The 25,000-nt window shown below is 47.2% G+C and overlaps 1 protein-coding gene across 1 annotated transcript in view; it reads left to right on the top strand.

The window, feature by feature from the left end:
- ctnna2 (catenin (cadherin-associated protein), alpha 2) overlaps positions 1-25,000 on the top strand; it is a 404,887-nt gene that overhangs the window by 18,047 nt on the left and 361,840 nt on the right. The window contains exon 2 of the mRNA XM_048246926.1: positions 7,440-7,546. Within this exon, the coding sequence (XP_048102883.1) occupies positions 7,445-7,546 (102 nt within the window). The 5' untranslated portion in view covers positions 7,440-7,444. The remainder of the gene's footprint in view (positions 1-7,439; positions 7,547-25,000) is intronic.

Below are 25,000 nucleotides of genomic sequence, written 5' to 3'. Positions count from 1 at the left end.
CAGTTTTGAACAAATTTGTGCAGCATGGTCACAAAGCTAAGCGGATTTAATAGCAATTTAGCCAGACGTCTTCTATGTGGCAACAACAATCCTTCAACAATCGCAAATATTTTGTTAAATGCACATGCAGAGGAGGGGCAGCAGGCTACGAGAGAGTGGGGCGGGGCAAGGCTGCGTGCGTAAAAAGCGCAGCTCAATGGCAATACAAGGATTTGATCAAATATTTAATTTAAATTAAATTAAATTAAACATAGAATATTAATCTGTGGCGGCCGATTTTGATTTCGTGGCGCCCCGCCACAAATTAGTCAATGTATGGGAAACACTGGAGTGATACGAAAGGGAAAGAGGGAGAAAGATTGAAAGAAAGAATGACAACACCTACGGTAACAGGTGGAGCTGTGAGACAGCAGGGATTGTAGAAATGTGTGTGTGTTTTCCTTTTTTTAAATAACATGGCTCCTGCAGTACGAGAATACTTGTCTGTTTCCTTTATTCACACACACACACACACACACACACACACACACAGTAGTTTTGCACCTGGGTGAGATAATGACTTTAGTTTCCCCTGCCAGTTGTGTCAGTGCAATCAGAGCTATTTTGAGAGTACTATGGTCAGCACAAAAAACAAGCTAATCACTTAATTTAATGAGCATTAACTAACAAACAACATCATAAACTCACATCACATGGCACTAACACCTGGCCTCTCTGTAGCTGAGTTTGTGGTGTGTGCATTTGTGTTTTATTGTGGAAAAGTTTGAGGGTGGGAGGTCAGTGTATGTCTGCTTGTGTATTGTTATGATTTAATGTGTGTGTGTCTGTGTATGTGTGTGTGTGTATGTATGTGTGAATGTGTTTGCGTGTGTATTTGTGTTTGTGTGTGTTCGTGTGTGTATGTGTGTATTAGTGTGTATGTGTTTGTGTGTTTGTGTGTTTGTTTGTGTGTGTGTGTGAGTGTGTGTGTGTGTGTGTCTGTGTCTGTGTGTGTGTGTGTGTGTGTGTGTGTGTGTGTGTGTGTGTGTGTGTGTGTCTGTGTCTGTGTGTGTGTGTTTGTGTGTGTGTGTGTGTGTGTGTATTAGTGTGTATGTGTTTGTGTGTTTGTTTGTGTGTGTGTGTGTGTGTGTGTGTGTGTGTGTGTGTGTGTGTGTGTGTGTGTGTGTGTGTGTGTGTGTGTGTGTGTGTGTATTAGTGTGTATGTGTTTGTGTGTTTGTGTGTTTGTTTGTGTGTGTGTGTGTGTGTGTGTGTGTGTGTGTGTGTGTGTGTGTATGTGTGTGTCAGCAGCTCTGGAGCCAAATTGAAAAGCGCCGGCTGTTTTCTCTCTCGCAACAGCAGCTTTTGTGGATCCGGTGCATTTCACTGACAGCTTCTCTGACGTGTTCCAGAAAACTCCACTGCGCTCACTGATGGCACTGTGCACTTGTTTACCATTGGCACCCCCACTTTCCTTCCTCTTCTCTTCTCCTTCCCCCCTCTATCTCTACCTCTCTCTCCCTCTCTCTGTCTTCTCTCTCTCTCACAGTCATCATGCAACCCCTCACTCATTAATATGCATCACTGATTTGCTCGCTTTCCAAAAGAGAGAGTGAATGGAACAAAATGGAAACAGCAAACTCTTGAAATCCACTCCAGAGTGTGGATAAGGAAATGGAGGGAGGAGGAGGAAGAGGAGGATGAGGAGGAAGAAAGAAAGGGATAGAAAATAGAGAAGAAAGAGAGTTGGCCCTGTTCAATGGGAGCAAGAGCTTAAGAGGCGAGGGAGTGATCTGTTCCGTGTCACCCCGACCTCTCACTCCATCGGCTCCGGGCCCTGGCACAGCCTTGCCAAATTCAACATGCCGACCGCACCGACCAGTCCTGTGCCCTGTCCACGCAGCAGGACAACCTGGAGGAATAGGACTGTGTGGAAGAGGAGGCGGGGCAGGAGAGGAGAGGAGAGGAGCGGAAAGAAGCGGAGAGGAGGGGAAAAGAGGAAGATGGCGGACTAGTTTGTGACGGAGGAGTGTGGCGGAGGAGGAGTGACAAAAGTGAGCAGCTCCAGTGCTCCTGTGCTCTTCCCTCTTAATCTGAGCCCTAATCCAAAGCGCCCGGGGCCCGCGGAGCCATGGAGGGCCACTGCAGCGCCGCTGGGGCTGGGGGTGTGCAATGCTTTTGATTGAAGATGCGCTTTGAATGAAAAATGGGCCATCTTTTTTGGGGCTTTAAAAGGAGGATTTATTTTCTCTCGTCAAGCACTCTCGTTTTAGAAAAAAAAAAGTGAAAGGAACTCTTATGCACACACACTAACACACACATGGATGAGAGAGGGAGAAATATGCTCTCTGTCACACACATACACACACACTCAGACATACACAGTCTCTCAAACACACACACACACTCACACACACACACACACACACACACACACACACATCCACATACACACACACATTCTAATAAAGCAAGTTTGATTAGAAATAGAGAGAGGAAGCAAGAGCAAAGGAGGGAGGAGGGAGGAGGGAGGAGACCCAATATGGCCTCACAGATTAACTATAAAGTTGAACTTCAACTTGACTGGTATTTACAAGACTTTTATCCAAAGCATTTCAGACTTGCAGAGGCGGATTCAGGAATCAAACCTGGGATAACCAATGGTCTGGCTGTTGTTACCGAGGCAATATCACAGTCACACACACACACACACACACACACTCACACAGGCCTCTGAGTTAGGACTGATGACTCCTGGTCTGCAGGATGCTTGTGTGTGTGTGTGTGTGTGTGTGTGTGTGTGTGTGTGTGTGTGTGTGTGTGTGTGTGTGTGTGTGTGTGTGTGTGAGTGTTCGTGTGTGTATGTGTGTGTCAGTGTATGTGTGTGTAAGTGTGTGTGTGTGTGTGTGTGTGAGAGAGAGAGAGAGATAAAGAGAGAGAGGGAGTGTGTGGTTGAGAGATTTAATGTTTGAGTGATCATTATGGTGACGTACTGTGTATGTGTCTGCATGAGTGTGTGTTTTTCGTGTGCCCCTCCCTGTGTGTGCGTTTGGGGAGTTCTAATGAAGTCGCAGGTCTTGCTTAATGTGTATAAGACTGCCTGTCTGTGGCTAATTCCTACATTAGCGCCACTCATTTGCATTTCATTACCTGCCTTGGTGGCTGTGCGGTGGGCCACCAGCTCCAAACCAGAGGACTTGGCCCAGATAAGACCTCACTCTTTGGCCCAGATAAGACCTCACTCTTTGGCCCGGATAAGACCCTACTCTTTGGCCCGGATGTGGCATAGATGTGGTGGGTCGTGTGGGTGTGTGTGCGCGTGCGTGCGCTTGAATCTGTGCCTGTGAATGTGCTGAAGAGTATATGACTGCAGTTCCATCTGATCCAAGTGAATAGAGTAGGTGTATGTATGTGCATTGTCTATTGTGCATTATGTGCAAACACACACACACACACACACACTAAACAGTCCTGAATATAAACAGTATAGCAGTATTCCCATATGCACATGACAGCACACATGGGGCAAATATGGATGGCAGGAGCCATAATAGTTTGAGGAACGACATGACAAGCTCATCTGATGACATGTACAACTGTGAATACAGTTTTGCTGGCGCAGTGCAGTTGCTGACATTACTGCGAATCTTGCCTGCCAACAATGATCCATTTCACATCAGCGGCGTCGTACCAGTAGCGGTGAAGAGAAAGAGAGAGAGAGGGAGAGAGAGCGAGCAATCGAGAGAGAGAGAGAGACTCTGCGAGCATAGGCAGTGCCCATTTAGACTTCATAGAGACTAATTTAGCCTGCATTATCACCACTGCTTTAATCACGGGAGCTGCCTGGCACAAAATTATCAACATAATTATCGCTCCATTTTGAATCCTGAGGAGAAGTGACATGCTTCCACCAACAATGGGTCTTTATGACACTATGATACCAGGAAGCCACTAGATAGATAGATAGATACTTTATTGATCCCTAGGGGAAATTCAAGTATCATCCACCACACCCGTTTCTGCAGGAGGATGGGTGCAGAGAGAAGAATGGAGGCCCAAGGACACCATTAGAGATGGGGAAGATTTCATTTGTGCAGAAACAGATAAGGACAGGAGGCCACATCAGCAAAACAGTCCTCCATAACAACAGACCAGGGGACGGATGGCCTAGACAGAGAGCTTCCTTGTATTCACTCTCGGACATTAAAATTGTCGAATGCCTCGGAGATAGCATTCTGCTAGACTGACAAAATGGTTTGATAATAGTGCAGGGCATGTTTATGACACAGCGTGGCTCATCCGTGGATTGCGGTGACGTGCTGCCATTTGCGTCTCATTAGTCAGCGAAGCGAAGCGCGGCTTGGTGCGGAGCGGCAGATGTCTGGCTGGTACTGAGCGCGCTCGCACTAAGTCAGTTCAATTGCACAGTGCCCCCGAGTCAAGTGCATGTAAGTCCCCGGCCTAATGAACTAGCCGCGGCTGTAAACATATATCATCAGAGACGCTCATTCCCGCAAATGTCACCAAATGTCAAGAAATGTCAGAGGGGGAGTCAGATTGATCAGCGACAGGTTGGCCATTTTCACGGCGGCGTGTCATTTCCTCCCGGGGGCTTCCTGTGTCACGGGCCATAAAGCCACGGAGCAGATGGTGGTAGTGGGGGGTGTGTGTGTGTGTGTATGGGGGGTGAGGGAGAGGCGAGATGATGTATCTACGCCACCGTAGAGCAGGTAGAGGATCAACACTTCATCCTCAGCACGGTTGCCTACTACACTGCGAGGTTTAGGGCAGAGTGTTGGGGGTGGGTGGGAGGTTTCGGGTGAGTGTTTAGTGTCAGTGGCCTCTCCTGTTTGTGATCAGCTTAGCAAAGGTGAGAGCCTTGTGAGAAACTTTAAGCAGAGTCCTGTATCAGTATGTGTGTCTGTCAGGGAAATCATGCTGATTATGAAGCAACTGTTCCAAATGATTTGCCCTTAAAAGACTGGTGCTAGCTTAGCCCACCATTAGGGTGGTAAACATCACAATGCAAAATGTATAGAGTATTTTTGGTACCAAATGAAATACCGTAAGCGTGAATCAATACACAGCAGACACTGAAGTGACATTTGAGACAGCATAGGCATTGGGGTATGTGAGGATACATGAAGTAAGAACAGCAGTGTTTAAGCAAGGTTAACACTTAAACTTGGTTAATTATCAGTGAGTATGTCTTATCCTGCTTTATACAGCTCGCCCAGCTCTTGCTATTGCAGCACACTAACTGTCTAATGGCTATGAGGGCTGGGAACACAGCTCGCTATGGACCGAACCATCAGTGTGTGTGTGTGTGTGTGTGTGTGTTTGTGTGTGTGTGTGTGTGTGTGTGTGTGTGTGTGTGTGTGTGTGTGTGTGTTTATCAGTGGGAGGAGGAAAATAAGTACTGATAAGTCCTCTTGGTCTTCTGAATAAGTGAGCTCCATCTACTGTCTCTCATTGATCTCTCCTCTTAATGGGTGCAGCTGGGATGTTAAAAGCCAGCAGCTACAGTAGCAGCAGCAGCAGCAGCGTATTTGACGGGGCGTGGGGTGGGGTGGTGTGTGTGTGTGTGTGTGTGTGTGGGGGTGGGGGTGAGGGAGGCGTGGGGTGCTGCTCCGCTCCACTCTGCCTGAGTCCCGCGAGTGTGACTCGTGTTTGTGTGAAGAGCCTCCACTTGCTATCGTTTGTTGTACCTTTGTGCCCTTATCTGCTCCTGCAGCACCTGGTCTTTGTAACTGTCATCACTGCTCTCGTTTCTCAGATGTGGTGAGGGAGTGCAAATCGCCGTGATAGCACACTGAGCACAACTTTGGTCAACAGCTACTGCACCAGAATGCGAAAGTGGTGTGTTAAAATTCATGCCAATTTATTTGCTTTTGGATTTCAGAATGTTCCTCTTGCTGAAGTCCTTCAGAATGTTGAAATATGATGAAGTACACTAGTTGTGACTGTATAATGATGGCTTATCTGCGCGTAAGAATGGAGGATTTATTTGGTTCGTCTATCGAACCCCTCATTTCCTCTCCAGCCTGTCTGCCTGAGTTTGTGCAGTGGGGTTGCTGCTCATCCTCCCTGCTCCGCTCCCTGCAGCCCTCTCTATCTTCAAATGGAGGTGGCTGGCTTTCTTGTGTACTTCCCTGGGAGTACCTCCACAGGATGCAGAGCCTTAATCACAGAGCACCTGCATGCATTAGCCCTGTTCAAAGCCCCCATTTGAATCCGCAATCCCCCCCCCCCCCATCTCCCACACACACACACACACACACACACACACACACACACACACACACACACACGCATCACAGGCTCTCTGCAGTAACTCTGACTGACTGGAGAAGTGACGAGAGGGAGAGAGAGAGAGACAGAGAGAGAGAAAGCAAGCAGGAGAGAGGGAGAGAAATAGAAAGAGAGGGAGAGAGAGAGAGAGAAGAGAGAGAGAGAGAAAGGAGAGGGGAATGCATTTAATCTCTCTTCATATTTTGCTTTGAAAAGAGGCAGACATTCCTCTTATGAAGAAGATATATATATGAGGAATGTCTTCCATATGCACAGGCGAGGTACCTCTAGATGCATTCTCCTGCACTACAGATCCCACTGAGATGAAGAGCCAAGAGTGCTGGTGGAGGAGATAAGATGACAGGCTGTGGCTGTGTGCTGTCATTCCTGACCACTCTCACACACACTCGGGCCATTTGGACACTCTGGCCAGATGTGTTTCTCCCCCATCCTGTCCCCAACATGCCCATCACGCGCAACTCAGCAGGTCTGAGGTCTGGTTGACACGTATCCTAACAGCTGTGCAGCTGAATGTTGTAAAGAAAGAGCTATTTATTCACAACCACCATTTTGCAATCAGCCTTTATTAGGATTCCATGCTTTATGATTCAGACGTTTTACCACTGAATGTTGCAGCCAGAATGTGAGAAATGCGGTATTCACATCTAGTCATGTGTTGAGACAGACAAGACTTTCATGCTCATTGATGCATGGGAGAAATGTGTGGAGGTTCTAGTGTTGCATGGGAGAAATGTGTGGAGGTTCTAGTGTTGTATGGGAGAAATGTGTGGAGGTTCTAGTGTTGCATGGGAGAAATGTGTGGAGGTTCTAGTGTTGCGTGGGAGAAATGTGTGGTGGTTCTACACATGGTGTTGATCTACATTTTTTCAGTCAGTGTTTCCTACTTGATTATGTTCTGTACAAAGCGTATGACGTGATGTTTCTGTCCATTTATGGAAGTTGTCTTTCCTCCATTGAAAAACAACTAACTCTTCTCTCCGGTATATTACAACATTAGCTTAATGCCCTCTAATCTCCCTCACCAAGTGTGTGAAGTGCCTAAACCACAAGGATAGCATACTGTATTACTCAGCAACTCTGAACATCTCTCTCTCCCTCTGCCTCTCGCTATCTTTCTCTCTGACACCGTGTCTCTTCTCCTCCTCTACAGCAACCATGACCAGTGCTACGTCCCCCATCTTGCTGAAATGGGACCCTAAGAGTCTGGAGATCCGCACCCTGACGGTGGAGAGGCTGCTGGAGCCGCTGGTCACACAGGTAAGCGCCTGCGGATATGTGTGTGTGTGTCTCTTCACGCGGCCAGTCCTGCCAGAGGCCAGGGCGTCTCTTTTCCGGTCGGTGGTCATCTCTGATCTCACTGTTGACTGTCTGTGTGAAACATGAGAACCACAGAGAGTCAGCTGTCACTGATGTGGGCCTCAGAAATCAGGCCTTAAAGGAAAACTCCGACCAATTTTTACTTAGATCTCTGTTTCTCAAGGCCACCGACTACTTTCGGCACAAAAATACATTTTCAAAAATCATGCCCCCAGAGTGTGGCACAGTAGCTGCCTGGCTACTCTAGCTGTTGGCTGAGCAACTCAAGCTAGGTAGCACATTTCTTTTTTCATACCGACGGTACTCAGTGGTCTCAAGAAACAGAGATCTATGTGATAAATTGCCGGAGTTTTCCTTTAATGTGCATGTGCTTTCAGGCCCTTGGGGCTGTTGGTGTTGTGAAGTGGTTAGGTCAGATTGGCATCATAAATGTGCTGTCGCAAAGCGCTGCCTACTGCGCTACCTACTGTGTTGTTTATCTTGTACGTTATTGGTTCTCATTGGGGGTATGAGGGTGTTGGATTTGACACAGGTGGTCTGCTCCTACTACTCCATTTTGTATTTCTGTAACATCTTGGGGATGTTGGGGATCTGAGATCGCTGGTTTGGCTCTGTTGGGAATGGAGTGATAGCCTGCATGATAGCCATCAATATCCGACTAAGCCAGCGTTTCTCAGTGAAGGTAAAAATAGTTCAAATTTTCACCATGTCTTAACTGCATGTGATTAAACATGTGTCCTATGGATACGATGTAACACAGTGTGCAATGAGACGCCGTGCACTGTTTTGAGCAGACTACACTTCGATGGCTTCGGGGCTACAATCATGTCAAAATCTGTGTCTGCTTGGCATAAGTCAGGGAGTTTATTTAGCTATATACAGTAACATATGATAGCAACAACAGGTACGCAAGCACCTGTTTCCACCTTGACTTTTTATTTGCATTTTGGAGGTGAGAAACGCGTGTCATTGTGAACGGTGACACAGCTCTGCAAATCTCATTCCACTTTTTAAAGACTCCTCGCTTCACTCTCCTTATCCACACATTTCCATCTCACAGTTTATTTCTCTAAGAATGACTCATCGCTGAAAGGATAGAAGTTAAAATGTTAACAACTAAAGAAATCAAGCGAGCTCTCTGCAAAAGCCCTACCCGACCCTTACAAGACAGGAAGACACAAACGTGCATAAAGGGTCTTGTCAGCTACTCTTAACGGTCCACTGCGTCAGGTGGCTTGCAATGTTAATACATTGACATTGTTCCAAGGACAAACAAAAGAGTCACCACCATTTCCGAGGCAGTAATGCCATGTAGTCATCGACAGTTACACTTTGCAGGCATCAACAGTGCTCTCCACTAGCAGTTGTCCATGCCATGGCACTGACAAGAATGTCTCTACAGGTAGTCGTCATGACCTTATGCTGTCTAGTTGCAAATTTGCAAGTAGTGACCTTCTATAATCCAATTATTCTCAAGGGCAAAAAAAGATATTCTCAGGCATGCATACAAACTGTAGAAACAATAGAACATATATTTCACAAGGTTTATTTGGACACTCACAATCATGCAGAAATGAGGGTCCGAGCTAGCCCTGTCCAAGATCCTGGACTTTCTCTCGTCACAGGCCTCACAGACTGTCTGTCCAAATGCCTCCTCGTCCTCCTGTCTGCCCCTCCGGTTGTCTGTTTCTGAACACATTGTGTCCGACCCTGAAATGTAAGCATGACTTTTTGGATGAGGGGAAAAACAACTGTCCCTGCAGTGTTGTGAAAATAATCTTATAATACATACAGTATTTAATAACAATAAAAAAAAGATGATTATCAAAGAAGGTACATAGGCTACTATTTTTAAAAAACTATTTCATTGTCAATGAAAGTGCATAGGCTACTATTTAAAAAAAAAACAAAACAATTTCATTGTCAATGAAAGTGCATAGGCTACTATTTTGCTTGCTAACCTCAACCACACTCCCAACATGCTGTGGAGGGACTGTGATTGGACAGTTATTAGATTTCCTTGTAACACAACTTCCTGTTCTTTTTGACGTTATGAAAAACAGACACATATTCCATTTTGGTGTGGTATGACACGACGTCATCGCGATTGTGTGTAATATAATCCTTTCGTTGTTTTTCTGAGTGGTTATTGAACACTATGCAAATCAATGAGGATCTTGCTTTTCTCTTTCTATCCTACAGTGAAAAGTAATGCCTCTGTGTATTGCATTTCTACATGGCACGGTCTTTGCATTCTGTGCTCTTTAAAACCATGTGTCATGGAGATAGTTTTTCACCTCATCCCAAAGTCACGTTTGCATTTCAGGGTGGCACAAAATCCGCTCCATAGCTTTTGCCTTCCTGGTGTATTAGAATATCATTCTTTGCTGATGTGTTCATTGGTCAGGAAGCGAAGCAGCCAAGGTGAGGAAGAGGGAAGTGATATGACTCGCTCTAGGCTTTCAGCGGATGGAACTCTCTGAATGAAATGCTGCGCTATTCTTGCCATGAGGCAGTGAAATAATACCATGGACAGCTCCTCTCTCTCTCTCTCTTGGCTCTGTAAATCCCTGTGAAACTCCCTGTGTGCAGTTTGCTGAACACACACACACACACACACACACACACACACAGACACTCTCTCTCTCACACAAACACAAACACACACACACACACACACACACACACACACACACACACACACACGTATCAGCAAACACACACTGAGGCACACACATTCCCAAATTCATGCATGCATCACAACATGGCTTACTGCAGCAGCATGACACCCTTGCCCTGCCCTTTGAGGAACCTAGGCTACTCTAGTGAACAGTCTCTCCTGCCCTTTGAGGAACCTAGGCTACTCTAGTGAACAGTCCCTCCTGCCCTTTGAGGAACCTAGGCTACTCTAGTGAACAGTCCCTCTTGCCCTGCCCTTTGAGGAACCTAGGCTACTCTAGTGAACAGTTCCTCCTGCCCTTTGTGGAACCTAGGCTACTCTAGTGAACAGTCCCTCCTGCCCTGCCCTTTGAGGAACCTAGGCTTCTCTAGTGAACAGTCCCTCCTGCCCTTTGAGGAACCTAGGCTACTCTAGTGAACAGTCCCTCTTGCCCTGCCCTTTGAGGAACCTAGGCTACTCTAGTGAACAGTCCCTCCTGCCCTGCCCTTTGAGGAACCTAGGCTACTCTAGTGAACAGTCCCTCCTGCCCTTTGAGGAACCTAGGCTACTCTAGTTAACAGTCCCTCCTTCCCTTTGAGGAACCTAGGCTACTCTAGTGAACAGTCCCTCCTGCTGCTGCTGCAGAGCTAAGCCTGCCTTCAGTTTGCAAACTAACAGCACCCGGAGGGGCTGCAGAGCCAACAGGGACTCTCTCAGTGGTTCAGGTGGGCTGTGGAGCAATGTGACATTGGGAAGACATTGTGAAAAATACTGCATACCAGTAACGTCATGCTGCACTAGTAAGGATGTCAGTTAAAAACCTTAAAATGGGTTTTTCTCAAGCTAACATACAGACCATACTAGCATACAGCTTAGACTGGTATACCGAACGTCAACACGACACAGCCGTTGACAGTGATACACTTGCACTGCTTGGCTTCCTCAGCTGTCGTCCAGACAGGAGACAGGTGAGTCCTCTTTCTGACTATGCTCGGCCCCATCTCCTCAGCCCGTGCCGGCTGCCTGACAGAAAGTGCACAAGAAAATTGCCTTAAGGTGCCAGCATCTGTCAAAGCGGCCCACCTACCTGCTTACTCGGCTGGTTTTCGGTCCCCCTGGAGCCCTCCGCCGAGCGTCCCAGCGATGCCGCCACCGCTTAATTTGTTTCCAGACGCCAAATGAGATCACTCGCATGCTGCCGTGGACCGGGGCAGCCGGAGGAATTTGCTTAGGGTGGCGCAGCGGGCAGTGGCAGGGAGGCCTGATTAGATATCCGTCAACACCTCACAAAGTTAAACAGACAGCGAGAGGGTTGACGAGCATTGGGTCAGTGTTTTTGAGCGGTGTCTGATGGCTGATAATAGGCTAGAGACAGAAGCACCGCTTGCAGAAAGGGAGGGAAAGCAAGAGAGAGAGAGAGGGGAGAGAGAGAGAGAAAACTTTGATTTGTAATAAATGAGCAGGAGGGAAACATTTATTCTATTCCGAGACAGACACGGTGATGGATATGGCCTATTTGCTACGGGCCCGCGATGACTTCAGCAATCCTGATGGGATTTTTATTCCTCCTTTGCCGCGCCCAAACAGAGAGAGATGAGTCGCGTCTCCCGTCACGCACGGTGACAACTATCTGTCAAGCTGTCATCCGGCCCGGCGCCGCCGTCACGGCCCCCGTAACCGAGCTGTTCTGGTACAGAGGGCCAAGGCGGCCGCGGTTACGCAGGGCTGAGATGGACTGGGACGGGCTTCTCTGGAGGAGGCTGTGGACGCTGTCCCAGAGGAGAAGGAGGAGGTGGGGGAAGAGGTGGGGGATTCATCCCTCCTCAGGGAGCGTCTCCAGGGTTGAAAGGGTTAGCGCTGAGTGTCCGGTGTGGGCCAGAGACAGGCCCCAGGATGCCCCCCAGAGCCACACACCATCCATCTCTCTTCCCTCGGCCTCACGGACAGTCTGCCGCGACAGCCAGTCACCTGAATATCGAGAATGACGGTGGAATCTGAGGAATACTCCTCTAGCTTTCCTTCTTCTGCTTAATGTGACTAAAAGAAACATACTATATACAGTACATATATACAGTAGTACTAGCCTGGCTAACGCCAGACCTCATCTCATTGAGATGGGGTCTGGGAACTACATATTAATTTTCTCGTATTTGAGACGTGGCTTACGAATGCCTAGAGGCGTTTATTGGGCGCTACGAATGTCTATCAAATGCGTCTGTGCGTAGCTCATAACCGTTTCGGTGTGTCGTCATCGTCTTGCTGTCCCCCCTCCGTTCTGTGATTGGTTCCTTCGTTGAGGTGAAAATCAGATCCATGGAATCCAGGCTGCCTAGCAGCGCGAATAAAATTGCTCAAGTACGGCAGCATGGGGAAACCCAGGCTAATATAGTACAGTAGATCAGAGGACAAGGCACACCATCAGCATGCTACGCTATTAGTCATGCTAATATTAAAGTCCTTATCTCCATCTACGTATAGGACGGTGTGTGTGGCGCTGGCGCTGGAGTTCTCCTCACTCTAAACAATGTGTGTGTGTGTATTTTCCGAGAGTCCCCCACCTCTGTGGTGGCGGGAGAGTATTTGTGTTGGTGTGGCAGGGGGAGATGGATGTTTGCTGGAGGCTTCCAGAGGGCACATAGGGAGAAAAGAGCCTGATTGTTTTCTCTGTGTCACTCGGTGTTGGGATTCATTTATGGTTTGGCCCCAACAAAGCAAATCAGACGGGTTCCTTTTCTGTTTGAAATGGGGCTGCTCAGGGGACATGGGGGTGAGAGACAGAGAGGGGGAAAGGGAGAGAGAGAGAGTTTTCAGCAGCTGCCTCCTGTTGCTCTGCTTTCTCTCTGGTGAGCACACACTCCCTCTGAACACGCACACACCCTCTGACACACACACGCTGTCACACACACACACACACACACACACACACACACACACAGACACACACACACACCCTCTGACACACACACGCTGTCACACACACACACACACACACCCTCTGACACACACACGCTGTCACACACACACACACACACACACACACACACACTCTCTCCCTCTGATTGTGCCAGTACCCCCTGTCCAACTCTTTTTGTGCGGTGACTTTTTGTGCGGTGACTTTTTGTGTGCTTCAGTGCATGGCATTGCGTGCTAAACTGACTCTACAAGGGGGGAAATGTGGTTGAAAGTTTACTTGTTATTTTACGACACTGTTTTATATTGTAGATAAGAAAAAAAAACGTTTGTTTTGCCCTGGTCGACCTTTTCTTCCATCTTCCTCTTTTTTCTCTGTTTTCTCTCTCTCTCTCTGTCTGTCTGTCTCACTCTCTCTCTGTCTTTGTCTCTCTCTCTCTTTCTGTCTCTCTCTCTCTATCTCTGCCTGTCTTTCTCTCTTTCTCCCTGTCTGTCTCTCTGTATGTCTCTCCCTCTCTCTCTCTCTTTCTCTCTGTCTGTCTCTCTCTCTGTATGTCTGTTTCTCCCTCTGTCTCTCTCTCTTTCTTTCTCTCTCTCTCTCTCTCTTTCTCTCTTTCTCTCTCCTCTCATGCTGCAGTACACCACATTGTTCTCTCCTAATTTGAACCTCTGTCTGAGGCGCTGAGATAAATTGTATGAATTAAATCTTTGCATAAATGTCAGTGACTCCGTCGAGGCGGTGCAATTTTTCTAAAAGCGCCCTTCTTTCTAAAAGGGTGGCCATTTGGTTCAGCTCTGGCAGCACATTAAGGTCGTGACTTTAATTTTTGGTGCTGTTTTTTAATAATTTTTTGCTCCCTCTTTTCCTGACGATCCCTTCTGTCCATCTGGGAGTGGACTCTAGGCCCCTTTGAATCACCAGCTGGACGCGGGTCCCCTCACACCCGTTCTGTTTGGCAACTGGCATGCTGTGTGTGTATGTGTATGTGTGTGTGTGTGTGTGTGTGTGTGTATGTGTGTGTGACCATGGAGCTGAGCCGATGACATCATCTCAAACAGACAAGTCACCCACACCATGTGTGTCCTGTGTGGAAGGGAAAAACAGAGAGAGAAATAGAAAGGGAGAGAGAGAAAACATTAAGGTGAGGGAGAAAAAGGGATGATGAGAGAGAGATTAAGAGAGAGAACCAGAGATACATAGAGAGAGAACATTGAGGGATGGAGAGAGAGAGGGGGGTGGGTGAGGAAGAGTGAGAACAAGAGAGAGGGGTAAGCAAACAGCAATAAAAGCATTGGTGAAAGAGGAAGACCGTTTGTTACTTCCTGTTCGGAGCTGATGGATGGTCGATGGTAGGGGCACGGCCTGTAGGACGGGGTGAATGTCATGACCGGTAAACAGGCCTCGTCTGTGGAACAGCTGTGGCCATGATGATGCTGGACTGCGATGAAACAGACACAGAAAAAGAGCTGACCTGCGGCTGACCCCAGAAGACCTAATGAGGCACTGGGCCATCTGAACCTCCACTGAGCATTAAGCAACGAAAGCTGGCCATGCCAACATACCAACCATCAATCACACCAAACAGATTAAACCCAAATCATGTTGATGCATGAAAACCGGAGAGGGCAGATGGAGGTGGAACCTCCGTGTGAGCAGGCACACAGATCTCCCCCAACACAACACCAGCACCAACACCAACCCCAACACCAACACCAACACCAACACCAACACCAACCCCAACACCAACCCCAACACCAACACCAACACCAACACCAACACCAACACCAACACCAACACCAACCCAACACCAACACCAACCCCAACCCCAACACCAACACCAACACCAACCCCAACACCACCTCCAACACCAACCCCAACCCCAACACTAACACCAACACCAACACCACACCACCCCCAACACCAACACCACCCCCAACACCAACCCCAGCACCAACACCAACCCCAACACTAATACCAACCCCAACACCAACTCAATCCCAACCCCAACACCAACACTAACCCCAACACAAACACCACCCCCAACACCAACACCACCCCAACAACAACCCCAACTCCACTCCCAGCCACTGGAGATCTCTTATCGACTGGGACCCCACGCCAACCCCAACTCAACTTTCATAAACCCACTAGCTATATTATACAGTAGATTTTATTGAGGGAGTCAGTGAGCATATGGTTGCTTGAAATGCTCTATGGTAAAATTAGCAACAATATTCTACGGCTGCTCTTTGCACCAATCTAATAAGACTCAGTTATTATGATAGTCTTGTTATTAATTTGAAGGAGGGAGGAAAAATAGAGCTTGGTCTCTCAAAGAGAATTTCTGCGGCATCCATTATCGCCAGCCCCCTTCGCACCTGTGCTGTACTTTAGTGGGCTTTCTTTAACCTCCTCCCTTGGGGGTCTCAAGGAAAAGTAATTAGTTGAGTTGCTGAGGAGTGTGTGGTAGATGTGGAGAGGTGTAGGCGTTGTTGTTCTTTCACACCTCGGGTGATATGCTCTTGTAGCCGTTAAAGGTGAGTTGATGTTCCCCAAAGACTCCTGCGCTTATGGATAGACAGGAAAACCAAAGGGTGACAAGCAAGCAGATGACGTGATTCATTCTGATTAATTATTAGGAAGCCCCTCTGCCTCCGCTTTGCAGCACAAAATATTAAACTCAAAAGAGAGTGCATCTTCCTCAGAAAATCAAAAGCAAATCTTTTGTGTGTGTGTGTGTGAGAGAGAGTTTGTGTTTCGGTGAGTTTGTGTATGCATTAAAAAAGGTCATTGATTTAGAGTGAGGAAAAGAATGGATTAGTCCGGTTCTTTGTTACAAGGTGGCAACTATAAAGATCACATCATCTCCTATTCTCCACTTATCTTACTTCTCTCTCTTTCTCTCTCTTGCTCTCTCTCTCCCCATCTCTCTCATGTTGTCTCTCTCTCTTTCTCACTTTCTCTCTCTCTCTATCTCTCTCTCACTCTCTGTACCTGTCACCACTGCCATCTGGTGTAAAATGGCTGTTGTAGGTGTGAATGTAAACAGAGTCCCGTGTTGGCAAGCCCCCATGGTAATGGTGTATGTAGGTGAGGTTCTCTGGATGCCCATGGGCTTGCACCAAACATTAGGCACAACAAAGACTCAGAAGGAAGCTATTTATCTTTGGTTGTCCCATCGCAAACATGAAACGATTTTGGATATTACTCGGGCAGCTGGTATTGTTTCTTATATCAGTCTGGGTGAGTGAGTGGGCACAGGGGAAATGGAAGCAGCCTGAGTGATACTGTGAAACAAAGATGAGAGAGAGAGAGCGAGCGAGAGAGAGAGAGAGAGAGAGAGAGAGAGAGAGAGAGAGAGAGAGAATATGTGCATGCTTGGTGAGCTGGGGAAGCCTTATTTATCACAAGTGCAATGTGTGAAGGTAGGCTACTCAGAAATTGTTTGCCAGGTCATTGCAGCCTCATTAGCATACATTTTCAAGCCGAACATCTCTGGTGTGGTTTTGAGAATCAGAAAAGGAACTTACCTTAGACTATACTGAAATAGGTTAATGATCAAGTGCGTTTCTGTGGGTGTGGTGTATGTGCGTAGTTTTCATTGATGAGTCGAGACTGAGTGGCAAGTGCTGCGCATAGTTGCTGAACAGTGGAATGTGGCTACCCAGGGCATTCTAAAACTTCTCACTCTTACTCATACATGGTGCTGAAATGGCGTACTGTATTAAGCTGTCTACATTCAAAACATATCATGCTGGGGGAGAAATCATCGGACATCCATTATTTTGTTATTTAGCACTCCTGGTCAAAAATATGTTCCCGTGCACCTGCCCAGGACTAGGGAGTGTGATGGAGAGGGAGAGAGAGAGAAGAGAGAGAGAGAGAGAGAGAGGTTTAACTCACATTTATTAAAACTATCAGGTGTTCAAAGACAGAAAGAGACAGAGAGACAGAGGGAGAGATAGAGAGCTAGATAGAGGGAGAGTGAGAGGTAACGGTTGGCGCATGCCCGGGGCTCAGACAGCGCTGATGGAGAGATGGTGCTCTGATGGAGCATGCAGGCCTCTCTGGGCCCCCAGCTCACGCATCCGTCTCCAGCTAACAAGAGACAGGACTGCTGGGGGACCAACACATGCAGGTGTGCACATAAAAGGGTTCTCCCTCTCCCTCCCTCCCTCTCTCTCTCTGTGTGTGTGTGTGTGTGTGTGTGTGTGTGTGTGTGTGTGTGTGTTAGTAGATGGTGTGGGAGTAGTAGTAGAGTGAGGGAGAATTGGGGAGAGTGGAGTCTGGGGGTTCACACTATTACACTAGTATTTCATCAACTGACCCTCAGTGTTTAATTCAGAGAGGTCAGATGGAACAACAGAATGGCAGTACTTTTCCAAAATGGAATTGGCCTCAGAGTCAGCATAGTCCAATCTGACGAGGCTAGTTCTATTTTCTGAATAATTAAATAAATGTAAGCAACCCAACAATCCTACAAGTCAAGGGTAAAGGAAACTGTCCTTTCTAAATAAACACGCTTACTATAATTGCTGATATTCAGCTGTACTTTGCCAGCTGTTTTCCCTGCCTCACCTCTCTCTCTCTCTCTCTCTCTCTCTCTCTCTCTCTCACACACACACACACACACACACACACACACACACACACACACACACACACACATACAATCCCACATGGAATTTTGTGCCCAGTGCTAATTTGCTGCTGTTGTTAATATCAGGCTGTGCCCAGTCACCATTCATAAATAAAAAATGGAATGAAGCAGTTTGGCTAAACCAACAAGGAAGAGACCCCACTGATTCAGCCCTGCAGTCGACCAAAAGTTTTCACTCACTCCCACGCTGCTGAGTAGACACGCTCTCTGAGATTGCTTTATAACAAAATCAACCACACTGAGATAGACTTTGTGTATATTATTCTGGAAAGTTAATATGTTTGGACGGTGGGCGTAGCATGAGCCTGCAGAATATTGGAGGCAGGAGAGATTGTGTCTCTCTGGCACCCTACGCCACAGTAATGGAGGAGGTTCCACAGGGAGGTGGTTCCAGCGTTTGCTGTTTGAACCAGAATGAAAGAGCATAGGAACAGAAGCGATATGAAAGAGCGTTCCCTCAGCGTAAGAACATTCCCTCGGGGACTAACTCCTGCATAGACACTGAGAGGAGAGCGCTGAGCGTATTGAGCCGCCCTTCCCTCTCTGATAGAAGTTACACACACACACACACAAAACTTTCAGATAATGAAAATTGCAATACTATTTTATTACTTATGCCGATGGTTCGATGGTTATTTATATAAAACATAAAATGAAAGTGTTTTGCTTTCAATTGCAGTAAAATATGGACCCCCTCGTTTTGATGTCTGAAAGGCACTCTGCAGAGAAGCGGTTGAGTGGATCAGTGCATTCCTCATTTTGAAAGTCTCTTTAGATAAATACGTCTGCTAAATGAATAAATGTAATTTAATATAAATATAATACATGTCGGTTTAAAGCAGTCCAGTGCATGTCCAAGTGTTACTTTCTCGCAGTCACTCTTCACAGAGTGCTAGTCTGCCACTGTGTCAGGTCAATGTGTCGACCATCAGAACAAGCTGTCTGTCACGTCGAGTCAGAGACTAAGTCTCGAAAAAGCAGCGGTCGGGCGGTCGGTGTGAATGTGTGAGTCCCCGAGGGTCACAGACGAGACAAGTTGTTTCCCCACGGTCACCAGAGCAGCTGGAGGTCAGTAGAGTCAGAGTGTGGTTGCCTGGACAAGGACAGCGCCACAGGGCCAGTGCCGGCCACTTGAATGATGGGAGGGTGGAGGAGGTGGTGGTGGGGGTGTGGTGGGTTATCTTGATGAGCACAGAAGCAACAGCCGCAGAGCCAGACACGTCCTAGACTAGACGCGCCCTGTCAGGTCACAGGACTGGCAGTGTTGAAAGTGTCCTTTGTTTTCACTGAGCCACCACTACCATTTTGTGAGTGGACCTGCTGACCAGATAGAGTGCCGGCCAGTCCCGCCTTGCTGAAAGCGCGTCAAAAGGAGCCGCTGACGGATCCACTGGACACTCGTCCGCATGGGTGACTCACCAAATTGACAGCGGCTCAATCCCGAGCTGTCAATGGGACATGTATTGTTGCTGCTCCGTAACCTTGGTGAAGTTGATAAAGGGGCTCCAGCCTTTCACGCCGCAATCCTTGTGTGTGTCCAAGCCAAGGCAACCTCAGACAGACATCTGACGCACACACACACGCACTGTTTTGGGATCCAGCCGAGGCAACTTGTGGGAAGACATGTTTTATTCTGACTGTTCTGCTCCCTCTTGCTGTGCACCAATACAAGTCATGGCTGAAGCATAGCACATTTTAATAAACAAAGCTGCCCCAGAGATTCAGTGTGTGTACAATCCACTGTGCTCATCCGCACACAGCCTGTCAGTGGTGCCACTCTTGATTTGAAATGACTGTTGTTTTATAAATATTTGTGCCGAAGCGGCAGCGCCAGTTGATTTTGTGGGGCGTGTTTGGTTGTGTGCATAACACAGTGTACATTTACATTTGCAGTCATGCATTTCTCAGATGCTCTCATACAAAGTGACTTACAAATGAGGTTGTGTGCAATGCAATTTAGAGAGCTTGCCATAGTCTGTCAGTGTCTTTGTGTGTGTGTGTGTGTGTGTGTGTGTGTGTGTGTGTGTGTGTGTGTCTGTGTGTGTGTGTGTGTGTGTGTGTGTCTGTGTGTGTGATAGAGAGAGAGAGAGTGTGTGTGTGTGTGTGTGTATGTTGCGGGAACTGTTGTTGATTTAAACCCCTGCTCTCCTATCCGTGTCTTCCCCACCCCACCCAGCCCAGCCCAGCCCAGCCCAGCCTCAATGTCGCACCCACACTACCACACGCCACACACCTCCTGAATGAACAATCAGCCCAGTCTGAGGAGGAGCTCAGCGCCCCTGCTGCCACCATCAGGATGACAGCTTTCAGCCACTCATGGAAAACAAAGAGAGAGGGGTGGTGAGAACTAGAGAGAGAGAGAGAGAGAGAGAGATAGAGAGAGAGAGAGAGATGATGAGATGCCAAAATCTTTTGGAAAACTCTTCTGACATGACAGAGAGAGGACACTCAGGGCTGCAGATGTCCTCCAGGTCGGATGCCACTGTAGTAAAGTGCACCTCCGTGTGTGTGTGTGTGTGTGTGTGTGTGTGTGTGTGTGTGTGTGTGTGTGTGTACACACAGTGGGCTGCAGTGTGCTTCGGTCCCATTGCTCTGGTCAGTGTGTTTTGGTTCCGTGCTGTTATATGGCCTCTGTGTTCTATTGTTAGCAAGAGTGTTCTGCGGGGACTCGACTCTCTGATCCGTGCGTTCTGCACGCCATGCATTCTGAGTTCCTGCTGACTTTCTGCACTGTGAGCTTGTGCGGCTTTCTGTACAGCCAGGAGCTGAAGCAAGCCTTTCTTACATCTGCTCGCACGGACTCATTTATCTGAAGGCTTTACAGGCTAGCTTATGCATTACAGACGTAGGTCTACTGGCATCAGCTGAAGTATTCAGTATTGAGGTTTTGAGAAACATGGCAATATTGCTTTATTAACAAAATATCAGAGCAAATAGCACATGAATATTTGTCATCTTCTCACTGCCTTTTTCTATTCAGGACACTAACAATTCAGTGCAGTATTTTTTCATATCTGGGAAAAAAAGTTTGTTGATTTCTTTATTTGGCAGAGGGAAGTATTGTCCATATTCACACTCACATTCAGTCTTGCCTGAGGACTAGTCAGAGAAGGACCTTGTAATGTTGCACAGTTAAGAAGCTATCATTCAATAATTCAGTGTTGCAGAGCCAGTGAAAAAAGAAAGACAAATATTAAACAAAGCCTTTTTGTTGTGAATTTCAGTGATCAACCATACCCAAGGCAGGAATAGCCTGGCGTTGGTATAAGTAATGGATGCTAGAAGTAATTTCAGGTAACCCTGGTGAAGAAATGAGTGGTAAAGAGAGCACTTGTGCATTGCCACTCTTACCTGGCATATCATATGGGAAAGGATGTTTATGTCCTGTCAAATCAGGTTTGTGCGTCCAATGCCAGCTCACCCAGTGTGGCACAGCGTGGCACAGAATGGCATGGCGGGGTCTCTGGGCAGCTGAGATAGACGGGTTGGGCATGGTGACCTGCAAGCTCTGCACAGCGCTTCCAATTTGGACTGTCAGTCCCAGCTGTTTGGGCTGAGGGCGTGGCCCCTCTTTCACCTCCTTCCCTTCACCTCCTCCTCCTCCTCCTCCCCCCTCATCCTCTTCCTTCTCCTCCTTCCCTTCACCTCATCCTCCTCCTCCTCCTCCTTCCCCTACTCCTCCTTTTCCTCCTCCCTCTCCTCCTCCTTCTGTTGTTGGACAAAGGGGCCACTGTGTAGACAGGGCCAGCTGCCTCTGTTGTCCTGCTGCATGCTTCATCAGCTCCTCCATCTTCCTCCTCCTCTTCCTCTTTCTCTTGTGGAATTGTTTTTGTTCGCTCGCCGATCCTCTGGGTGTGGGAGTCATGGAGGGTGGGGAGAGTGGGTGGAGGTAACAGAGAGAGAGAGAGAGTGAGAGAGAGAGTTAGCAAGAGAGAGAGAGAGAGAGAGAGAGAGAGAGAGAGAGAGAGAGAGAGAGAGAGAGATCCCATTTGTTTGGTTTGTGAGTTATCAGGTTTTACCCAAACAGAATGCTTTTCCTTATTAAGTCCTCTAATGCAATGTCTTTGCTTTGAACGTTCAAACGCCTTGCCCATTACATTTGATAAAACGTGAAAACGATAATTGTGCCGCTGTTAATTAACTTGGCCCTTAATCGTAGGAATTCTGAAAATTGCCCTGTCAATTAAATCTGACAACAAACCTTTTCTGTTTTGCACAGTATATGGTTTTAGCAGTGTTGTTCATTCCTTCCACAAAGATGTGCTCTGTTTGAAATAGATTAGTTTGTCTCCAATGAAGAGGGGCATGATGAAGTTGAGCGATGTTTTAATTGCATACATGCACAACTTATATTTGATTTTTTTCCTTGTATGAGTTTAATATTCAGTGCTGTCGCTGTCATGTCTAGTTACATGTGGTAGGCAGCTGCTTTATTGCTGTTGAAGGTGGTGCGTGCAGTTGAACCGGACAGCCATTTTGACAGGCAGTCATTTTTTGCTGAATGTGATTGTAATTTGTGACTAAAGAGGGCTCTTTAGTGAAGCAGTGATGGCTATTGATCCCCCACACTAACAACCAAGACTTTCATGTCCACCTTCTAGACATGATGCAGTTCTAAGTGGTCCATTGTTGCTGGACCAGCTTTTGTCAGCTCTGTTTTGTCACAGTCCTTCTTTTTTTGCGAAGTTGGACCTGTGTGTGTGTGTGTATTGGTTGGGGTAGGGGTTGTTGTTTGTGCATGCATGTGTGTGTGTATATGAGTGTGTGTGTGTGTGTGTGTGTGTTTTTGTGTGTGTGTGTGTGTGTGTGTGTGTGTGTGTGTGTGTGATTGAACCTTCCTCAGAACGTGTGTGTGTGGTGCATGTCTCAGGATTAGCCCCACACACTGGCAGAGGAGCTGCATGATGCACATTGATCTTAGCCCTTATCCCCTGAAACATGATGACTTCTAGCACACACACACACATGCACACACACACACACACACACACACACCAGTAAGGGAGGAGAGGGGCCCCAATCGATCCGTCTCTCTCTCTCTCTTTGTCTCTCTCTCTCTTTGCCCCCGCATCCTCTCTGTCTCTCTCTTGTTTAAGGCCTCCTGTGACAGGGTGTTTGTGTTGTCTGTGCTTGATGTGTTTGGGACAGCTACTGTTTATTAAGAGATATGATTGATACTGGTCTATTTATTAACTGTGTATTGTCTGTGTGTGTGTGTGTGTGTGTGTGTGTGTGTGTGTGTGTGTGTGTGTGTGTGTGTGTGTGTGTGTGTGTGTGTGTGTGTGCCTGTGTGTGTGTGTCTGTATCTGTCTGTATCTGTATTGCTGGCTCAGGAACATAAAAAGGGAGTCAGGCAACAGAGATGAGGTTCACCAAGGGAAATATATTGAAAATTAAATCTAAAAATAAAAAAAGTAGCTGCATTCGTTACAAAATAGTCAAAGGGACAAAATTTTTTTTTTGTGTGTGTGTATGTGCGCACTACAAGCATCAGTAGACAGAAAGACAGAAATAAAGTGCGAAATAGTGGAGGATAGGGCTGCTCTTATGACAAAAGCCAAAATCATGATTATTTTGGTCAATATTGGGATCCTTACAGATCACACTTCATCACATCATCCATTCCCCCAAATAACAGCGAATTCAATAGAATTTTGAATAGGATTCAACTGAAAAACACATAAAAAATATATGTGACAGCCTCTGTGTGGATATTGAAATAAAGCTTATGGAATGGCACAGCTGTTTGTGTGTCTGTATGCCCTCCACATATCCAGCATCTCTATATATATGTGTGGATGTGTTGAAGTGATTCTTGTACAGGTATTTATAGCTTAGTAGTCTTAGTGGTCAGTGTGTCATTTGCCGAAGAAACTAGTGACATTGATTCAGTCGCCATGGCAGCTTATAGCTTTGGAACTGAAAAGCCTCAAGGCAGCATGTGGCAACCCTGCTGCAGGATCCTACTCCCATTTCGCCCCCTTTCATGTGAGCCAGACCAGCTTTAATCTCATCATTAAGGTCATGTTTAAATACCAGAGCCACAGATCAAGGGGGAGAGGAACATGCTGTTTGGGTGAAAGTGCTGCAGGGGAGACAGGAACAAGAGCACAAGAGCCAACACAGGACCGTTATCAGAGCTGATAAAAGAGGATGAAGTCCTGTCTCATGTGGATCTCTCTCTCTCTCTCTCTCTCTCTCTCTCTCTCTTACTCTCTCTCGCTCTCTCTTTTCCCTTACACCTCCTCTCTCCTGTCTCCCCCTCTCTCTCTCTCCTGCTCTCTCTATCTCTCTTTATCCTTCTCTCTCTCTCACCTCCTTTCAGTGGTACAGGTTGGCTTTAAAGTTGGCACAGATGAAAAGCCAAATGCCTCTGAAATGCCAGGGGCCCATTTAACACAAAAGCAGCCAGGTCCTTGGTTCAGGCAGTGATGTACAAGAGTCGACTACTCCTTTTACCTCACTAGTCACCATCATCTCTGCTCTGGTGGCAATGAATACTTCAGTGGCAATGCATTTGTGAATGACCTTCTGTGGTCCTGTCTTGGCTATCCACTCTGAGCAAAGGGTCACCATCACAACAAAGTGTTAAGTGCATTTATATGTAAACTCAAACGGAGCAATAATGGACTTTTTGGAGACGAATGTCGTCCAGAATCCCAATAATGTCAAGATGACTGATGATTTGATATGAAGCCAGGACAGAGGACAGGCTGAAGGGTCACTTAGCCCAGTCTGCAGTAGATGGGATCCCTCAGCCATAGCTTTCTCCGCCTGACTTCCCCCTCCCTCTCTGTCACTCGCTCTTTGTATAAATAGGTATTACCTTTGAATTGTCCCCTTTTATTGTTCCTTTTGACCTGGTGCCGTTGCTGGCCCTTGCTGGCCCTTGCGTGTTGCCAGGACAACGTGGGCGGAGCCCCACAGCAGCGGTCCCGCCCACCATGGAAGAGCTGTCAGTCCGCTGCTCATGGCATTAGCACTCTCACTACTCTTTTTGCTCAGTGCAGGGAAGTCCTTGGTGTATTCTTCAAGGCTTTCTATCATGCTGTCTCTCTGTATATCTCTCTACTCCTCTCTCTCTGTATCTCTTTCTCTCTCTCCTTTCTCTACCTCTCGCTCTCTCTCTCTCTCCCTCGCCTCTCTCCTCTCTGTGTAATTCTG

Source organism: Alosa alosa, chromosome 1, assembly GCF_017589495.1.
Source record: "Alosa alosa isolate M-15738 ecotype Scorff River chromosome 1, AALO_Geno_1.1, whole genome shotgun sequence".
Taxonomy (NCBI): Eukaryota; Metazoa; Chordata; class Actinopteri; order Clupeiformes; family Clupeidae; genus Alosa; species Alosa alosa.
This window is presented reverse-complemented; position numbering and strand designations above follow the sequence as displayed.